This window comes from Oncorhynchus mykiss, chromosome 16 (assembly GCF_013265735.2).
Source record: "Oncorhynchus mykiss isolate Arlee chromosome 16, USDA_OmykA_1.1, whole genome shotgun sequence".
Lineage (NCBI taxonomy): Eukaryota > Metazoa > Chordata > Actinopteri > Salmoniformes > Salmonidae > Oncorhynchus > Oncorhynchus mykiss.
In genome coordinates this window covers 41,089,325-41,104,189 of record NC_048580.1, presented here as the reverse complement: position 1 = coordinate 41,104,189, position 14,865 = coordinate 41,089,325, and the positions used below count along the sequence as shown (strand labels likewise).

The 14,865-nt window shown below is 48.2% G+C and overlaps 1 protein-coding gene across 2 annotated transcripts in view; it reads left to right on the top strand.

The window, feature by feature from the left end:
* The window catches only part of LOC110491981 (low-density lipoprotein receptor-related protein 1), a 139,777-nt gene that overhangs the window by 74,149 nt on the left and 50,763 nt on the right, over positions 1–14,865 (top strand). For both annotated transcript variants that reach the window (XM_036946892.1, XM_036946893.1), the window contains exons 8-21: positions 6,786–6,948; positions 7,435–7,657; positions 7,743–7,935; positions 8,265–8,414; positions 8,652–8,888; positions 9,146–9,326; positions 9,592–9,814; positions 10,088–10,277; positions 10,502–10,624; positions 10,845–10,985; positions 11,394–11,519; positions 11,645–11,761; positions 12,035–12,115; positions 12,978–13,145. In XM_036946892.1, coding sequence (XP_036802787.1) covers positions 6,786–6,948; positions 7,435–7,657; positions 7,743–7,935; positions 8,265–8,414; positions 8,652–8,888; positions 9,146–9,326; positions 9,592–9,814; positions 10,088–10,277; positions 10,502–10,624; positions 10,845–10,985; positions 11,394–11,519; positions 11,645–11,761; positions 12,035–12,115; positions 12,978–13,145 — 2,316 coding nt within the window. The remainder of the gene's footprint in view (positions 1–6,785; positions 6,949–7,434; positions 7,658–7,742; positions 7,936–8,264; positions 8,415–8,651; positions 8,889–9,145; positions 9,327–9,591; positions 9,815–10,087; positions 10,278–10,501; positions 10,625–10,844; positions 10,986–11,393; positions 11,520–11,644; positions 11,762–12,034; positions 12,116–12,977; positions 13,146–14,865) is intronic.

Genomic DNA, 14,865 nt, shown 5'->3' with positions numbered 1-14,865 from the left:
GCTGCACCAATGTGTCGGAGGAAACACCGTTCAAATGACGACCGAAGTCGGCCTGCAGATGCCCGGCCCGCCACAAGGGGTCGCTAGAGCGCAATGAGCCAAGTAAACCCCCCCCCCCGGACAAACCCTCCCTTAACCCAGACCATGCTGGGCCAATTGTGCGCCGCCCTATGGGACTCCGGGATCACGGCCGGTAATGACACATGGCTGTGTCTCCTGAACACTGCGATGTAGTACCTTAGACCGCTGCGCCAGACTCTAATTCCGTTACCGTGGAATTGCCCATTTACAAAATGCAGATACTCAGAGTTACTGTTGACACTTGGAAAGAGTGCGTAGGATTTTAAGTACTTTTTGAGAAAGAGGTGAGGAGAGGACACAAGACATCAAAGAGAAAATTGAGAAGAAGCCACCACACATGCCATCTAACACCCACATACAACCTTGTATCTCTTTACTGTGCAGCCTACGTTATTAACAGACTGATTTTAGTGACTTATTAGCAGGCATGATGGCAGCGGTTGTCAGGAAGCGCTCACGTAGAGGAATCGCTCACGTAGAGGAATCGCTCACGTGCTCTGTCTGCGAGATCTCCATCTGGCTCCAACCGCACCTGTCAGTTGAGATAATGTAACTGTTGTTACTGTGTGAATGAGTGTTTGCCATACAGTCACACCAGTGTGAGGTGGTGCGTTGAGGGCAGGAAGTGCCTGGGTGGTTAGGTTACCCATGAAAGATAACTTTCCATTTCCCAGAAACAGAAAGGTCATGTAAGAGAATCACTGTAACAAAAAGAGTACTTTTCCATGATGTTGTTGCCCAACCCTCAACTCTCCAACCATCCCTCTGCTCTCTCTCTCTCGCTGCTCTTCTTTCTCACTGTCTTGCTGTCTCTCTCTCTCTGCTGTCTCTCTCTCTCTCTCTCTCTCTCTCTTTTTTTTCTCTCTCTCTCTCTCTCTCTCTCTCTGCTGTCTTTCTCTCTCTCTCTCTCTCTCTCTCTCTCTCTCCTGTCTCTCTCGCGCTCTGCCTCGCTCTGCTGTCTCGAGAGGGGGGCTGGGGGGTCTGTGCGTCCCACCTGTTCCACAACAATACACTTCCTAATGCAGAAAAGTGCAAATTCATGTTCATTACATCCACCCAAACAACCCAATACCTTTTGGTGCTGCTGTTGGATTGTTTCGTTTCTTCAAAGGTCAATTAGTGTCGTCCTCCTAGTGCTGTTTTTGAAAAGAGTGAAATTGAATCGTCAGCCAATTTCCTCTCGAGGCTTTTTTTGCTACACACGTCCCTTTGCACGCGTGTGTTTGTGTTTGGGAAACTAGTTTTGCTCATCTATATTCATTCAATCTCTGTCCTCCCGGGCTTGTTTTTATGAGTCTATGTATTTGCAGTTACCTCCCTTGGAACATGAGATGGTGTGGGTCCCAAATTGCACTCTATTACTTATTTAGTGCAATACCTTTGCTTGGGGCCCATAAGGTTCTGGTCAAATGTAGTGTACTTTATAGGGAATAGGGTGCCATTTGGGAAGTTGAGATGGAGAAATATGCCAGAACCATGGCGGCTGATTGTAAATAATTGATTTCCTTCTTGGAATTGCACCAATACTTTAGTAGTGTTTGAAATAAAGCAAATCAAATTGTATTGATCACGTACACATATTTAGCAGATGTCATTGCGAGGGTAGCAGTAGTATCTAACAATACACACATCTAAAAGTACAAGAATAGAATTAAAAAATATATACAGCCTTTGGAAAGTATTCAGACTCCTGGACTTTTTCCACATTTTGTTAGGTTACAGCCTTATTCTAAAATGGATTAAATAGTTTTTAACCTCATCAATCTACTCACAATACCCCATAATGACAAAGCAAAAGAAATGTTAGGAATTTAAAAACAACTCATATCACATAAGTATTCATACACATTACTCGGTACTTTGTTGAAGAACCTTTGGCAGCGACTATAGCCTTGTCTTCTTGGGTGTGATGCTCCAAGCTTGGCACACCTGTATTTGGAGAGTTTCTCCCATTTGTATTTTCAGGTCTCTTCCAGAGATGTTCGATTGGGTTCAGGTCCGGGCTCTGGTCGGGCCACTCAAGGACATTCAGAGACTTGTCCCAAAGCCACTCCTGCATTGTCTTGGCTGTGTGCTTAGGGTTGTTGTCCTGTCCCAGTCTGACATCCTGAGCGCTCTGGAGCAGGTTTTCATCAAGGATCTCTCTGTACTTTGCTCTCTTCTTCTTTGCCGCTGAAAAACATCCCCACAGCATGATGCTGCCACCACCATGCTTCACCGTAGGGATGATGCCAGTTTCCTCCAGATGTGACGCTTGGCATTCAGGCCAATCTTGGTTTCATTGGACCAGAGAATCTTGTTTCTCATATTCTGAGAATCTTTAGGTGCCTTTTGGCAAAGTGGGCTGTCATGTGCCTTTTACTGAGGAGTGGCTTCCGTCTGGCAACTCTACCATCAAGGCCTGATTGGTGGAGTGCCACAGAGATGGTTGTCCTTCTGGAAGGTTCTCCCATCTCCACAGAGGAACTCTGGAGTTCTATCAGAGTGATCATTGGGTCTTTGGTCACCTCCCTGACCAAGGCCCTTCTCGCCTGATTGTTCAGTTTGGCCGGGCGGCCAGTTCCCTTTTAAGGATGATGGAGGCCACTGTTCTTGGGGACCTTAAATACTGCAGAAATGTATTGGTACTGGGGGGGGGGGGGGGGGGGGGGGGGGGTGGCAGGCAGTGTTCCTTGATCTGATCTATAGGCTACGATGCGTAGTGACTGGTATTGCTAACCGAATATAATCTCAGCGACTTGTTCAAACAATAAACCAAGCAACATTGTAGCTTTATTAGAATCGAATATGTATTTAGTTTAGAACTAATAACTAGTGATTCCAGGCTGTTTTGAAATGGTGGAAAATACTGAAACCATGCGTCGTTTCTTCATGACCGAAACATGACGTTCTATTTTTGAGTGAACACGCTAAAGCGGCATATCAAACTGTGATAATGTTGTAGGTTACACTTGCAAGTATAAGAATATTTGCCAGGGCATATTATTTAATTTTTAAGTCTGATTATTTCACATGGAGATGTGGGAAGTTAAAAAGGCTAGCTAGCTTTCAAGATTTTTAGCCAGCTGGCTACTACTAGCAAGGGAGGGTCTTTCTTTTTCCCAACGCGGTTCAGCCAAAACCACGCCCCTTTTATTCAGAGAGGCGTTCTACAACGCTTTGAGCGCTCTCCGAGCCTACCAAGTCCGGAAGTGAATATCACGTACTGCGACATTTCAGCCACTGATTTAACAACAAAGGCTGACTGAATGATTAGCTAATAAATATTTGCGAAATCATGAATAATAAGCATATGCTTTTACTTGATAAATAGACTACTAATGATAATACAACACCTTCAAATACCGAGCTGGTAACGTTAAGTAGCCTAGGCTAACTTAGTTGACCTTCAATTGAGGGAATTCAGGTGAATTCTGAGACATTTTTACAACTCATTGAAACTCTGAAAATAAACACATGGGCAATTGTTACCAAACATGATGATAATAATAGGCCTAAATGACACTTTCCGTCCTTACCTTGGAAAGGCCACTGTCTCTGCCCTGGTCTCCTGCGAGTGAGACAACGCTAGCTAGCCAAAGGGAGCGTAGTAGAGCGCACCTCTGAATAACTGGGCTTGATTTTTGGCTTAACTGCGTTGGGAAGAAAGACGCAGCAAGGGAAAGACCTTGCTTTCACCACAAACGAGAAGACGAAAATAAACTACCATCGCCCGCTTGTGAATGGGAGTCTAGGAAACGTGGACCGGCGAGGGTAGTATCATGTTACCAAGGGTATCTGTACTTTACTATTTATATGTTGGACTACTTTTACTTTTACTTCATTCCTAAAGAAAATGATGTCCTTTTTACTGCACACATTTTCCCCTGACACCCAAAAGTACTCGTTACATTTTGAATGCTTAGCAGAACAGTACGATGGTCCAATTCACACACGTATCAAGAGAACATCCCTGGTCATCTACTGGCTCTGATCTGGCGGACTCACTAAACACGCACGCTTCATTTGTAAATGATGTCTAAGTGTTGGAGTATGCTCCTGGCTATCCGCACATTAAAATAACAAGAAAATGGTGCCGTCTGTTTTGCTTAATAAAGGAATTTGAAATGATTTATAGTTTTACTTTTGATACTTAATAGATTAAATCAGTAAATATACTTAAGGTATCTTTACTTTTAGTTAAGTATGACCATTGGGTACTTTTTCCACCACTGGGATAGGCTATAACTGCTGGAGTCACAAGCTGGGATAGGCTAACTACAGGAGGGTGGGATGGGCCAGTGTGGCCCAACTTCAAAGTTGCTCTGTGGGTTAACAATGGTTTTAGTTTACGGGGGCTGGTTGATGGAGTACAGTGCAGTGTATCAGGAGATCTCTCTCCCCTCTTTGAGGAATCATGGTGGCAGCTGTTAAAACACAAGGCCACATGAGCCCCCCTCCCTCCTCTCCTCCCTCCCACAGCTGGGTCTCTGTGGGACCACCCTCCCCACCCCACCACCCCAGCCGCCTTCTCACACAGACTCTCATTGTCAGAGCCCTTGCTGGGAAATCAGCTGGGAGATACTGAGAGGAACAATACACAGCCTCCAAAAAGAACACCATTTTAGCATTTCATTCAAAGCCCAATCTTTTTCCACTTTCTGCTTGTCTAAAGTTCCCAGTCAGTCAGACAGTGCTCAGACAGGGTGAGTGTGTGTGTGTGTTGTCGATCTTTCACATGGAAGAAAGTGTTGCCCTTTCCACACGACCATACCGACTCAAACTGTACTTTACAGTGCTGTCTCTGATTTATCATTGTCCTTTCAAGCATGGTTCCAGCAACTACGTTGGACACGGCTCAGCTCAGTAGTTTGAAAAGCGTATATACAGTTGAAGTCGGAGGTTTACATACACTTAGGATGAAGTAATTTAAAACTCGTTTTTCAACCACTCCACAAATTTCTTGTTAACAAACTATAGTTTTGGCAAGTGGGTTAGGACATTACTTTGTGCATGACACAAGTCATTTTTCCAACAATTGTTTACAGACAGATTATTTCACTTATAATTCACTGTATCACAATTCCAGTGGGTCAGAAGTTTACCTACACTAAGTTGACTGTGCCTTTAAACAGTTTGGAAAATTCCAGAAAATGATGTCATGGCTTTAGAAGTCTCTGATAGGCTAATTGACGTAATTTGAGTCAATTGGAGGTGTAGCTGTGGATGTATTTCAAGGCCTACCTTCAAACTCAGTGCTTCTTTGCTTGACACCATGGGAAAATGAAAATAAATCAGTCGAAACCCTAGAAAAAAAATTGTAGACCTCCACAAGTCTGGTTCATCCTTGGGAGCAATTTCCACATGCCTGAAGGTACCACGTTCATCTGTACAAACAATAGTACGCAAGTATAAACACCATGGGACCACGAAGCCGTCATACCGCTGAGGAAGGCGACGCGTTCTGTCTCCTAGAGATGAACGTACTTTGGTGCGAAAAGTGCAAATCAATCCCAGAAAAACGGCAAAGGACCTTGTGAAGATGCTGGAGGGAACTGGTGCAAAAGTATCTGTATAAACAGTAAAATGAGTCCTATATCGACATAACCTGAAAGACCGCTCAGCAAGGAAGAAGCCACTGCTCCAAAACCACCATAAAAAAGCCAGACTATGGTTTGCAACTGCACATGGGGACAAAGATTGTACTTTTTGGAGAAATGTCTTCTGGTCTGATGAAATAAAAATAGAAGTGTTTGGCCATAATGACCATCGTTATGTTTGGAGGAAAAAGGGGGAGGCTTGCAAGCCGAAGAACACCATCCCAACCGTGAAGCACAGGGGTGGCTGCATGATGTTGTGGGGGTGTTTTGCTGTAGGAGGGACTGGTGCACTTCACAAAATAGATGGCATCATGAGGGAGGAGAATTATGTGGATATATTGAAGCAACATCTCAAGACATCAGGCAGGAAGATAAATCTTGGTTGCAAATGGGTCTTCCAAATGGACAATGACTCCAAGCATGCTTCCAAAGTTGTGGCAAAATGGCTTAAGGACAACAAAGTCAAGGTATTGGAGTGGCCATCACAAAGCCCTGACCTCATTCCCATAGAAAATTTGTGGGCAGAACTGAAAAAGTGCGTGTACGAGCAAGGAGGCCTCGACAAACCTGATTCATTGCGTCAGCTCTGTCAGGAGGAATGGGGCAAAATTCACCCACCTTATTGTGGGAAGCTTGTAGAAGGCTACCCGGCGCATTTGACCCAAGTTAAACAATTTCAAAGCTGCCAAATACTAATTGAGTGTATGTAAACTTCTGACCCACTGGGAATGTGATAAAATAAATTAAAGCTGAAATGAATCATTCTATTATTCTGACATTTCACATTCTTAAAATAAAGTGGTGATCCTAACTGACCTAACACAGGTATTTCTTACTAGGTCAAATTTGGCTAAGGTGTATGTAAACTTATAACTTCAACTGTAAATGAGGCCGGGTTGTGAGGCAGGGTGGGACCATGTCAGGTCACCAAGCAGGCTGTGGGTTGGGGTGGAGAGGGTTAATGCTTTTCTCTCTCTCAGTGGGTGAGACGGGCTTATGGGTTGCGTTTGCAGTCACTGACACTGATTGGAGTTCAACTCTGATGCGGCAATCTCTCTCGGTCCCCCTCACACTCGTCCTCTCTCTCTCTCTCCCACTCGTATCCTCTTCTCTCTATCCCTTCAGATGTGGGTCAGATGGCTATTGACTGGCTGACCGGGAACTTCTACTTTGAGGACAACATGGACGATCGTATCTTTGTGTGCAACGCTGACGGCCAGACGTGTGTCACCCTGCTGGACCAGGAGCTCTACAACCCTAAAGGCATCGCCCTGGACCCCCTCATGGGGTGAGCACTACCCCACTAACAACCCCAGAGACCCCTGAAGTAGTGACCTCAGAAGGTCCTTTGTTTACTTCCCCCTGGTCCTTCTGGTCAGATGACCGAGCCCCTTAGTCAGTGAAAACACTTCCTCTTCTCTCTCACGCACACAACATGTGTATGATCACTTCATCCTGCTGACGGTGACACTTAAAAAGTTTGGTGTATCCTGTGTTCTTCCTTTTTTTTTTTTTTTACAAGGTGTCACTTCTCAGTTTTGGAAGTCATCTCCTGGTGAAGGATGTAGGCGTCTCCGATATTAACCACAATTAACGCAGATGGCACTTTTTTTATGAGCTGCATAGAGCAGCGTGATTGAGGTCAAATATACATTTAAGGAAGTACAGTCTGTTGGACTGCACAGTCATTCCTTTTCCTCTCATGGTTTCTCATGGTTTCTTCACCCCCCCCCCGCCCCCTTCCCCCTGCTCTCCTCACCCTCTCTCCCTACAGCAAGGTGTTCTTCACAGACTACGGTCAGACCCCCAAGGTGGAGCGTTGTGACATGGACGGTCAGAACCGGACCAAGCTGGTGGAAAGTAAGATCGTGTTCCCCCACGGTATCACCCTGGACCTGGTCAACCGGCTGGTCTACTGGGCCGATGCCTACCTGGACTACATAGAGGTGGTGGACTACGAGGGCCAGAACAGACACACCATCATACAGGGCCTGCTGGTGAGGTCATGAATGAGTCAAGGAAGATGATCCATTAAAACACACACACACAACCACCAACTCCGTCTGTTGTTCATTCTGTCAGATTGAGCATCTGTACGGGCTGACGGTGTTTGAGAACTACCTGTACGCCACCAACTCTGACGAAGGCAACCTGAACCATGCGAAGACCAGCGTGATCCGGGTCAACCGCTTCAACGCCTCTGACTTCACGGTGGTGACCCGAGTGGACCGCGGCGCCGCCCTGCACGTGTACCATCAGAGACGTCAACCCCCAGGTAGGTACACACCCACAAACCCCTTTTTATTTACCCAGATAGGCACTGAGGGTACGGGGCAATCATTGTCATGGATTGTGGTATGTAGTGCGGTCGGGCTTTTGTTCCAGCCCCCGCACGTGTTCCGCCAGAGACGCCGACCTCCATGTAGGTACACGGGCTAGCGTCGCAAAATTACGGTAACTTAAAAAACAATCCCGGGTTTTCCTGGTTGAAAGAGTCCAGAAGGGTTATCTAGTGTCACCTGTCTGTATCGATCGTCATAGTTGTTGCCATGCCGGTGCCTAGTACTGACCTCTGACCCCGCTCTCCCGTCCCCTGGTGCCCAGTGAGAGAGAAGAGTCATGCGTGTGCCCCGGACCAGTTTAAGAAGCCAGGAGGCTGCTCCGACATCTGTCTGCTGGGGAACAGCCACAAGACCCGGACCTGCCGCTGTCGCTCTGGATTCAGCCTGGGCAGCGACGGGAAGTCCTGCAAGAGTGAGTACTTCACATACATCACGTTTTGAATTGCGTTCCGTACACAGAGAGTAGCGCAAAAAAATCACAAGCATACAGCACAGGCCTGCACATTTATATTATAGGAATATGAGTTAAAATAAGTCTCTAGAACAGCATTTTTTACAGTTACTGGGCAGAAAATACCTTGTTTCGTTGCTCAGATCTTGTAACTAACCGTTCAGCGATATCCCCTCGTTGTCGACGTTCCCCTTGCAGAACCTGAACACGAGTTGTTCCTGGTGTACGGTAAGGGCCGCCCTGGCATCATCCGTGGCATGGACATGAATGCCAAGGTCCCCGACGAGTTCATGATCCCCATTGAGAACCTGATGAACCCCCGGGCGCTGGACTTCCACGCCGAGAGCGAGTTCATCTACTTCGCTGACGCCGTGAGTTACATCATCGGGCGGCAGAAGATTGACGGCACGGAGAGGGACACCATCCTGAAGGATGGTAAAGGACTGTCTGTTTGACTACCCTCGTTTTTAACATGTCGTGCATTGCAACAGGACTCAGCTCCAACCTACTGCAGAATTGAATCGCAATGCATGTAGATTTGGGATGCAATATATATATTGAATCGTGACCAATGTGTCATGATAAAAATTATATCATGAGGTCACGAAAGCCCTAGTGGACAGTCACCCTCAATCTCTCTCCCTTCCTCTGTCCCTCTGTCCCTTCCTCTGTCCCTCTGTCCCTTCCCTCAGGCGTCCACACCGTGGAGGGGATAGCGGTAGACTGGATGGCAGGTAACCTGTACTGGACCGACGACGGGCCCGTGAAGACCATCAGTGTGGCCAGGCTGGAGAAGGCCTCTCAGACACGCAAGACCCTCATCGAGGGCAAGATGACCCACCCCCGCGCCATCGTAGTGGACCCCCAGCACGGGTCAGACCCCCCCCCCCCCCCCCCCCCCCCCCCCCCTTATGCTCCTTTGCTCCTGTACACATCTCACACAAAGACCTCACAGAATGAGAATATGTTGGGTCACTTTCCCCAAAACTAGGTTGGAGGATTCCTGGTTTCCTGCTTATTTGCTCCTGCTTCCGGGAATCTTCCAACAATAATTTCCGGAAACACTCGGAATTTTGGGCAATTAGCTGGAATTTTTCGCCATTTTTAGTATGGATTTAACATCGTGTTATGGTTGTAGGTGGATGTACTGGACAGACTGGGAGGAGGACCCCAAGAAGAGTAACCGAGGGAAGATCAAGAAGGCGTGGATGGACGGCTCTCACGACCAGGTCCTGCTGACCAGTAAGACAGTGCTGTGGCCCAACGGCCTGAGTCTGGACATCCCGCAGGGCATCCTGTACTGGGTGGACGCGTACTACGACCGCATCGAGATGGTTTACCTCAACACCACCGAGCGCAAGGTCAGTTCGCCTGGTCAGCAAGCCTCGACCCGAATGCTGGTGATCGTCGATCTGGTTGTCGCACGTGTGAAATCTCCCCACTGGAGAGCAGGGTTCAGTCGTCACATCCACCCTTCGCACTGTTTCTCACACCTGCTTGTATCCCCCTCTGATTGCCAAACTGTCTAAATAAAGTGTGGTTTACATTTTTTATTTTTTTTAAATGGTTCTATGGTTTTCATCCTCACCATGACCCACGTGTAATGATCCTCTTCTCTCTTTCTGATTGGTCAGATGGTGTACGAGGGAAACGAATTAAACCACGCCTTCGGCCTGTGTCACTACAAGCAGTACCTGTTCTGGAACGAATACCGCGGCGGCAGCATCTTCAAACTCGATATCTCCACCAGCACCGTCACGCTGCTCCGCAACGAACGCCCCCCCCTCTTCGAGATCCGTGTGTACGACGCTCACCAGCAGCAAGGTAACTCTACGGGTGACACCTGGTGGGTAAACACCACAGTCTATGGGGAACACGTTTAGCACATGCCAAAACTTTTTATGCCGCAAAATCATAACATTTTATTCTATATCGGTGATTTAGCTAGTCTAGATATGAATTAATGACTACTTTAATGTCCTATAGGCAAATTTGCTTGGTAACAACGCTAACGGTCCCGTCTGCCTGTCTTCTGTCTGTTACCATAGGGACCAACCTGTGTCGCGTGAAAAACGGTGGCTGCAGCAGTCTGTGTCTGGCTATCCCTGACGGCAGGTCCTGCGGCTGTGCCGACGACCAGATACTGGGCGACGACAATGTCACCTGTAAAGGTATGCAATGGGACGCTCTCCGGAGGGTCTCAGTCAGAGTAGTGTCCGGGATTTCTGTACGATGAACTGGGACGCCATGTCCGTGTTTCAAGCTGGTGTGTCGAGAAGCGAAGCTTCACAGACCTGCTTTCTTCAGCTGGGTTTGTTGTAGAGACTGGGAAAGCTGTTGCTTTGCTACGTTATCTGTAACAGTCCCCTCTCCCTCCCTCCCCCCCCCCAGCCAACCCCACCTACATCCCTCCTCCTCAGTGTCAGCTCGGGGAGTTCTCCTGTAACAACAACCGCTGCATCCAGGAGCGATGGAAGTGTGACGGGGACAACGATTGTCTGGACAACAGCGACGAGGCGCCCGAGCTCTGCCGTGAGTCGTGTCACGCCGCCGGGTTTACTGAGCAACGATCATACACACGACAACAAGTCACAGACACACACACACACACACACACACACACACACACACACACACACACACACACAGTTGAGAATCATGTGCTGTGCATTAGCAGCAACAGAGGATGAACTTTACCAATCCAAGCTCTAATACCTGCTCTTCCTTGAGCCATGCAGTGTTAACCATCAATTGAGTGCCAAATAGGTCCGTAGTTTCTCCGTCCAACTCGCTCTTCGTGGACAACTAGTAACACCTGGTTACCTCTGTCTATGGTTCTTATGTTTGGCTGGAAACCAAGTTGGCCCACTTCTCATTCTATTGATCTCACATTCAAATTCGACTGTCGCGAATCGTACGTTTCTTCTCTCTCCCACACAGACCAGCACACGTGTCCATCGGACCGGTTCAAGTGTCAGAACAACCGCTGTATCCCGCTGCGCTGGCTCTGTGACGGGGACAACGACTGTGGCACCTATGAGGATGAGTCTAATACTACCTGCTCAGGTACACACACACACACACCCATATATATATATTACTATACACAAACGCATGCATTCAATCATGCATGTGGACTCGTACACACGCCCTCCCCATCTGTAATGCTGTTATCCCCCACCCCTCTCCAGCTCGTACATGCCCGCCCAACCAGTATGCGTGTGCCAGTGGGCGCTGCATCCCCACTTCCTGGACATGTGACCTGGATGATGACTGTGGGGACCGTTCTGATGAGCCGGCCTCCTGTGGTGGGGACTTCTGTCAAAACACATCACCTCTGTAGCGTTCTAGATTTTTCTAGTAGTGTAACGTTTGAAACTCAACTCGCTAAACCTGAAGGCTGGTCGGCAGATGTATTTCTGCTTTTTAGCCAAGCAAGAGTTTGGTTCGTTGGACGGTTTGGGGTTTTAGACTCTCACACGGCTTAGTTTGAAGTGGGCCAAGAGAGGTCTGTTTGTGGCACGTGATGGTGTTTCTAGGATGTCATTTTTGGTTTCCTCTCGCCTCTCCTTCTCCCCCAGCCTACCCCACCTGCTTCCCCCTCACCCAGTTCACCTGTGCCAACGGCCGCTGCATCAACGTCAACTGGCGCTGTGACAACGGTGAGCGTACATCTCCTTTTTAAGCATTTGCTACCTGTATAATGGTATTCATTCTTAAAAGTCTAGGCTGACATATGGAATTGTTTTAATATGGTCAACCTATGGATCGTTTTAGCTGAAACTTCCCATCATACTTCCTTAACTTCTTTTACAACCGGTTACCTTCAGACAAGTCCCGTGACACTTGTGGGGTCACCTTTTAGTTTGTAGCCCAAACGTTTTGGACGCTACAAACAGAAGTTGGCACATCGACGGTACCGACTTCAGACGAGCCATAGAGCAAAAGGGAGACATTTGTGAGAGCATCCCCTTTTCAATAGAGAGGGGGGGGGGGGTCATAATAGTTTTGTAGGTCAAGCCGTTTGGACGCAACAGACGTTTTGGAGAGAAGACTCATATTTGGGGTGTCTGGGGGTCTGACAGACACTGCTCCAGCTCTGCCACCTTTCACTGCAGATGTGGAAGTGTGACATCGGCTGATGTGGAGGATATAACGACATAACCTGACTTGTTAATCGACTCTAAGGGGTTAAGCATTTACAAGCATTTATAATGGCTTATTCATGGAAGTTAGTAATAAATGTTACCTGTGTGTCTCTGTGCATCTGTGTGTGTGTGTGTGTGTGTGTGTGTGTGTGTGTGTGTGTGTGTGTGTGTGTGTGTGTGTGTGCGCGCGCCTGCCCTTTCCGCCTGTGTCTTTCGCTCGCTCTCTCTCCCTCTCTCCCTCTCTCTCTCCCTCTCTCTCTCCCTCTCTCTCTCTCTCTCTCTCTCTCTCTCTCTCTCTCTCTCGCTCGCTGTCTCTGTCTCTCTCTGTCTCCCCCTCTCCCTCCCTCCCTCCCTCTCTCTCTCTCTCTGTGTTCAGACAACGACTGCGGGGACAACAGCGACGAGGCAGGCTGCAGCCACTCCTGCTCTAGTGTCCAGTTCAAGTGTAACAGCGGCCGCTGCATCCCGGAGTACTGGACCTGTGACGGGGACAACGACTGTGGAGACTACAGCGACGAGACCCACGCCAACTGTACCAACCAGGGTGAGTTCTGGTGCCGGTGCCGCCGCTGTGCTCTTGAGCAAGCCACTTGACCCCTGAACTGGCCCAGAGGCGCTGCACTGTGGCTGACCCTGGCTTCCAACTCCTAGTATAGTTATTCTACAGTACCACCCCAACGCATGTTATAGAGCATCTCCTTTCCTTCTTCATTGAGCACCTGGCAGGAGAGGGACATGGTGAGTCTAGCAGTCTGCATCGCAAACTTCTATTGTTCTTCACGCGAAGGAGAGTCTACAGTATATTGGTCCTCAGTTCCCATATTTGTCCTCTTTTTTTAGTACACTGGTATATTTATCGCCACACGAAATGCCTGTGTCCTATCTCGGGCTGTGTACGTGTTGTCGTTTTGGAGTGTGTCGAATGTTGACCGGCTCTCAGGGATGTGGTTATGCTCTGCGGTGAGCTGCAAAACATGAACAATGCCGCCCTTCGGTAAGGCTTGCTGAAGTTGTGTGGTTGTTTCAGTGACGGCTGGTCACATCGCCCTTCACTTTAAATGATGGGGGAAAAGAGGGAGGTCGGGTGAAATGCCTGCTGCTATTACTCTAGCCAACGTTTTAGTAAGGGGTGTTGGGGGGGGGGACTAGTCTCTCTGGTGAGGCGTTGAGGGGCTTGGTAATGACTTGGTAATGGCTGTGTGGCTTTGGCAGAGATCAGAGGAGGCCAGGCAGAGCGAAAGAGGGGCTTTGGAAGCTCTATCTCTCTCTCGCCCTAGACTCTCTCTCTCTCTCCCTAAACTCTCTTTCTCTCCCTAGACTCTTTCTCTCCCTAGACTCTCTTTCTCTCCCTAGACTCTTTCTCTCCCTAGACTCTCTTTCTCTCCCTAGACTCTCTTTCTCTCCCTAGACTCTCTTTCTCTCCCTAGACTCTCTCTCTCGCCCTAGACTCTCTCTTTCTCTCCCTAGACTCTCTTTCTCTCCCTAGACTCTCTTTCTCTCCCTAGACTCTCTTTCTCTCCCTAGACTCTCTTTCTCTCCCTAGACTCTCTTTCTCTCCCTAGACTCTCTCTCTCGCCCTAGACTCTCTCTTTCTCTCCCTAAACTCTCTTTCTCTCCCTAGACTCTCTTTCTCTCTCTGTCTCTCTTTCTCTCCCTAGACTCTCTTTCTCTCCCTAGACTCTCTTTCTCTCTCTGTCTCTCTGCTTTTTCTTCAGCTCTGTTTGGTTTTGAGAGAGGAGTTAATTGCTTAGAAGTTGTCCTGCCCCGGAGTGACAGGGGAGAGGTGTGTGTGTGTGTGTGTGTGTGTGTGTGTGTGTGTGTGTGTGCGCGCCAAACCCTCTGGAAGTCATTAGTTTGAGAAGAAAAGCAATACTGTTGCCTTCCCCTCCCTCTCTCTCTCTCACATATTGTATTCCACTTAGAAAGTCCTGGGCCGGTTCCTTATGCCCCTATGCCAACTGCTGATTCCTCCATGCCAACTCTTGCCATGAAGGGATGTCATTATTCCACTTCCTTAATGACGCCCTTAACATCAGGCGACGATGGCCGTGGGAACAGAACAGAACTGCTTTGTCATGGTTTGTTCACGACCGAGGCCCACCTGGAGCCTGAACCCATTCTGACCCTGCAGACCTTCCCCGTCGACGGCGAACTGGGTTGAGATATTGGACGCGTTTTTACGCCGGTTTCCCCGTCTCCGCTATCGAATGGAGCTGTCCGTCTCTCTTCGCTTGTCGCTCGCCATACTCTCTACCCCCCTCTGC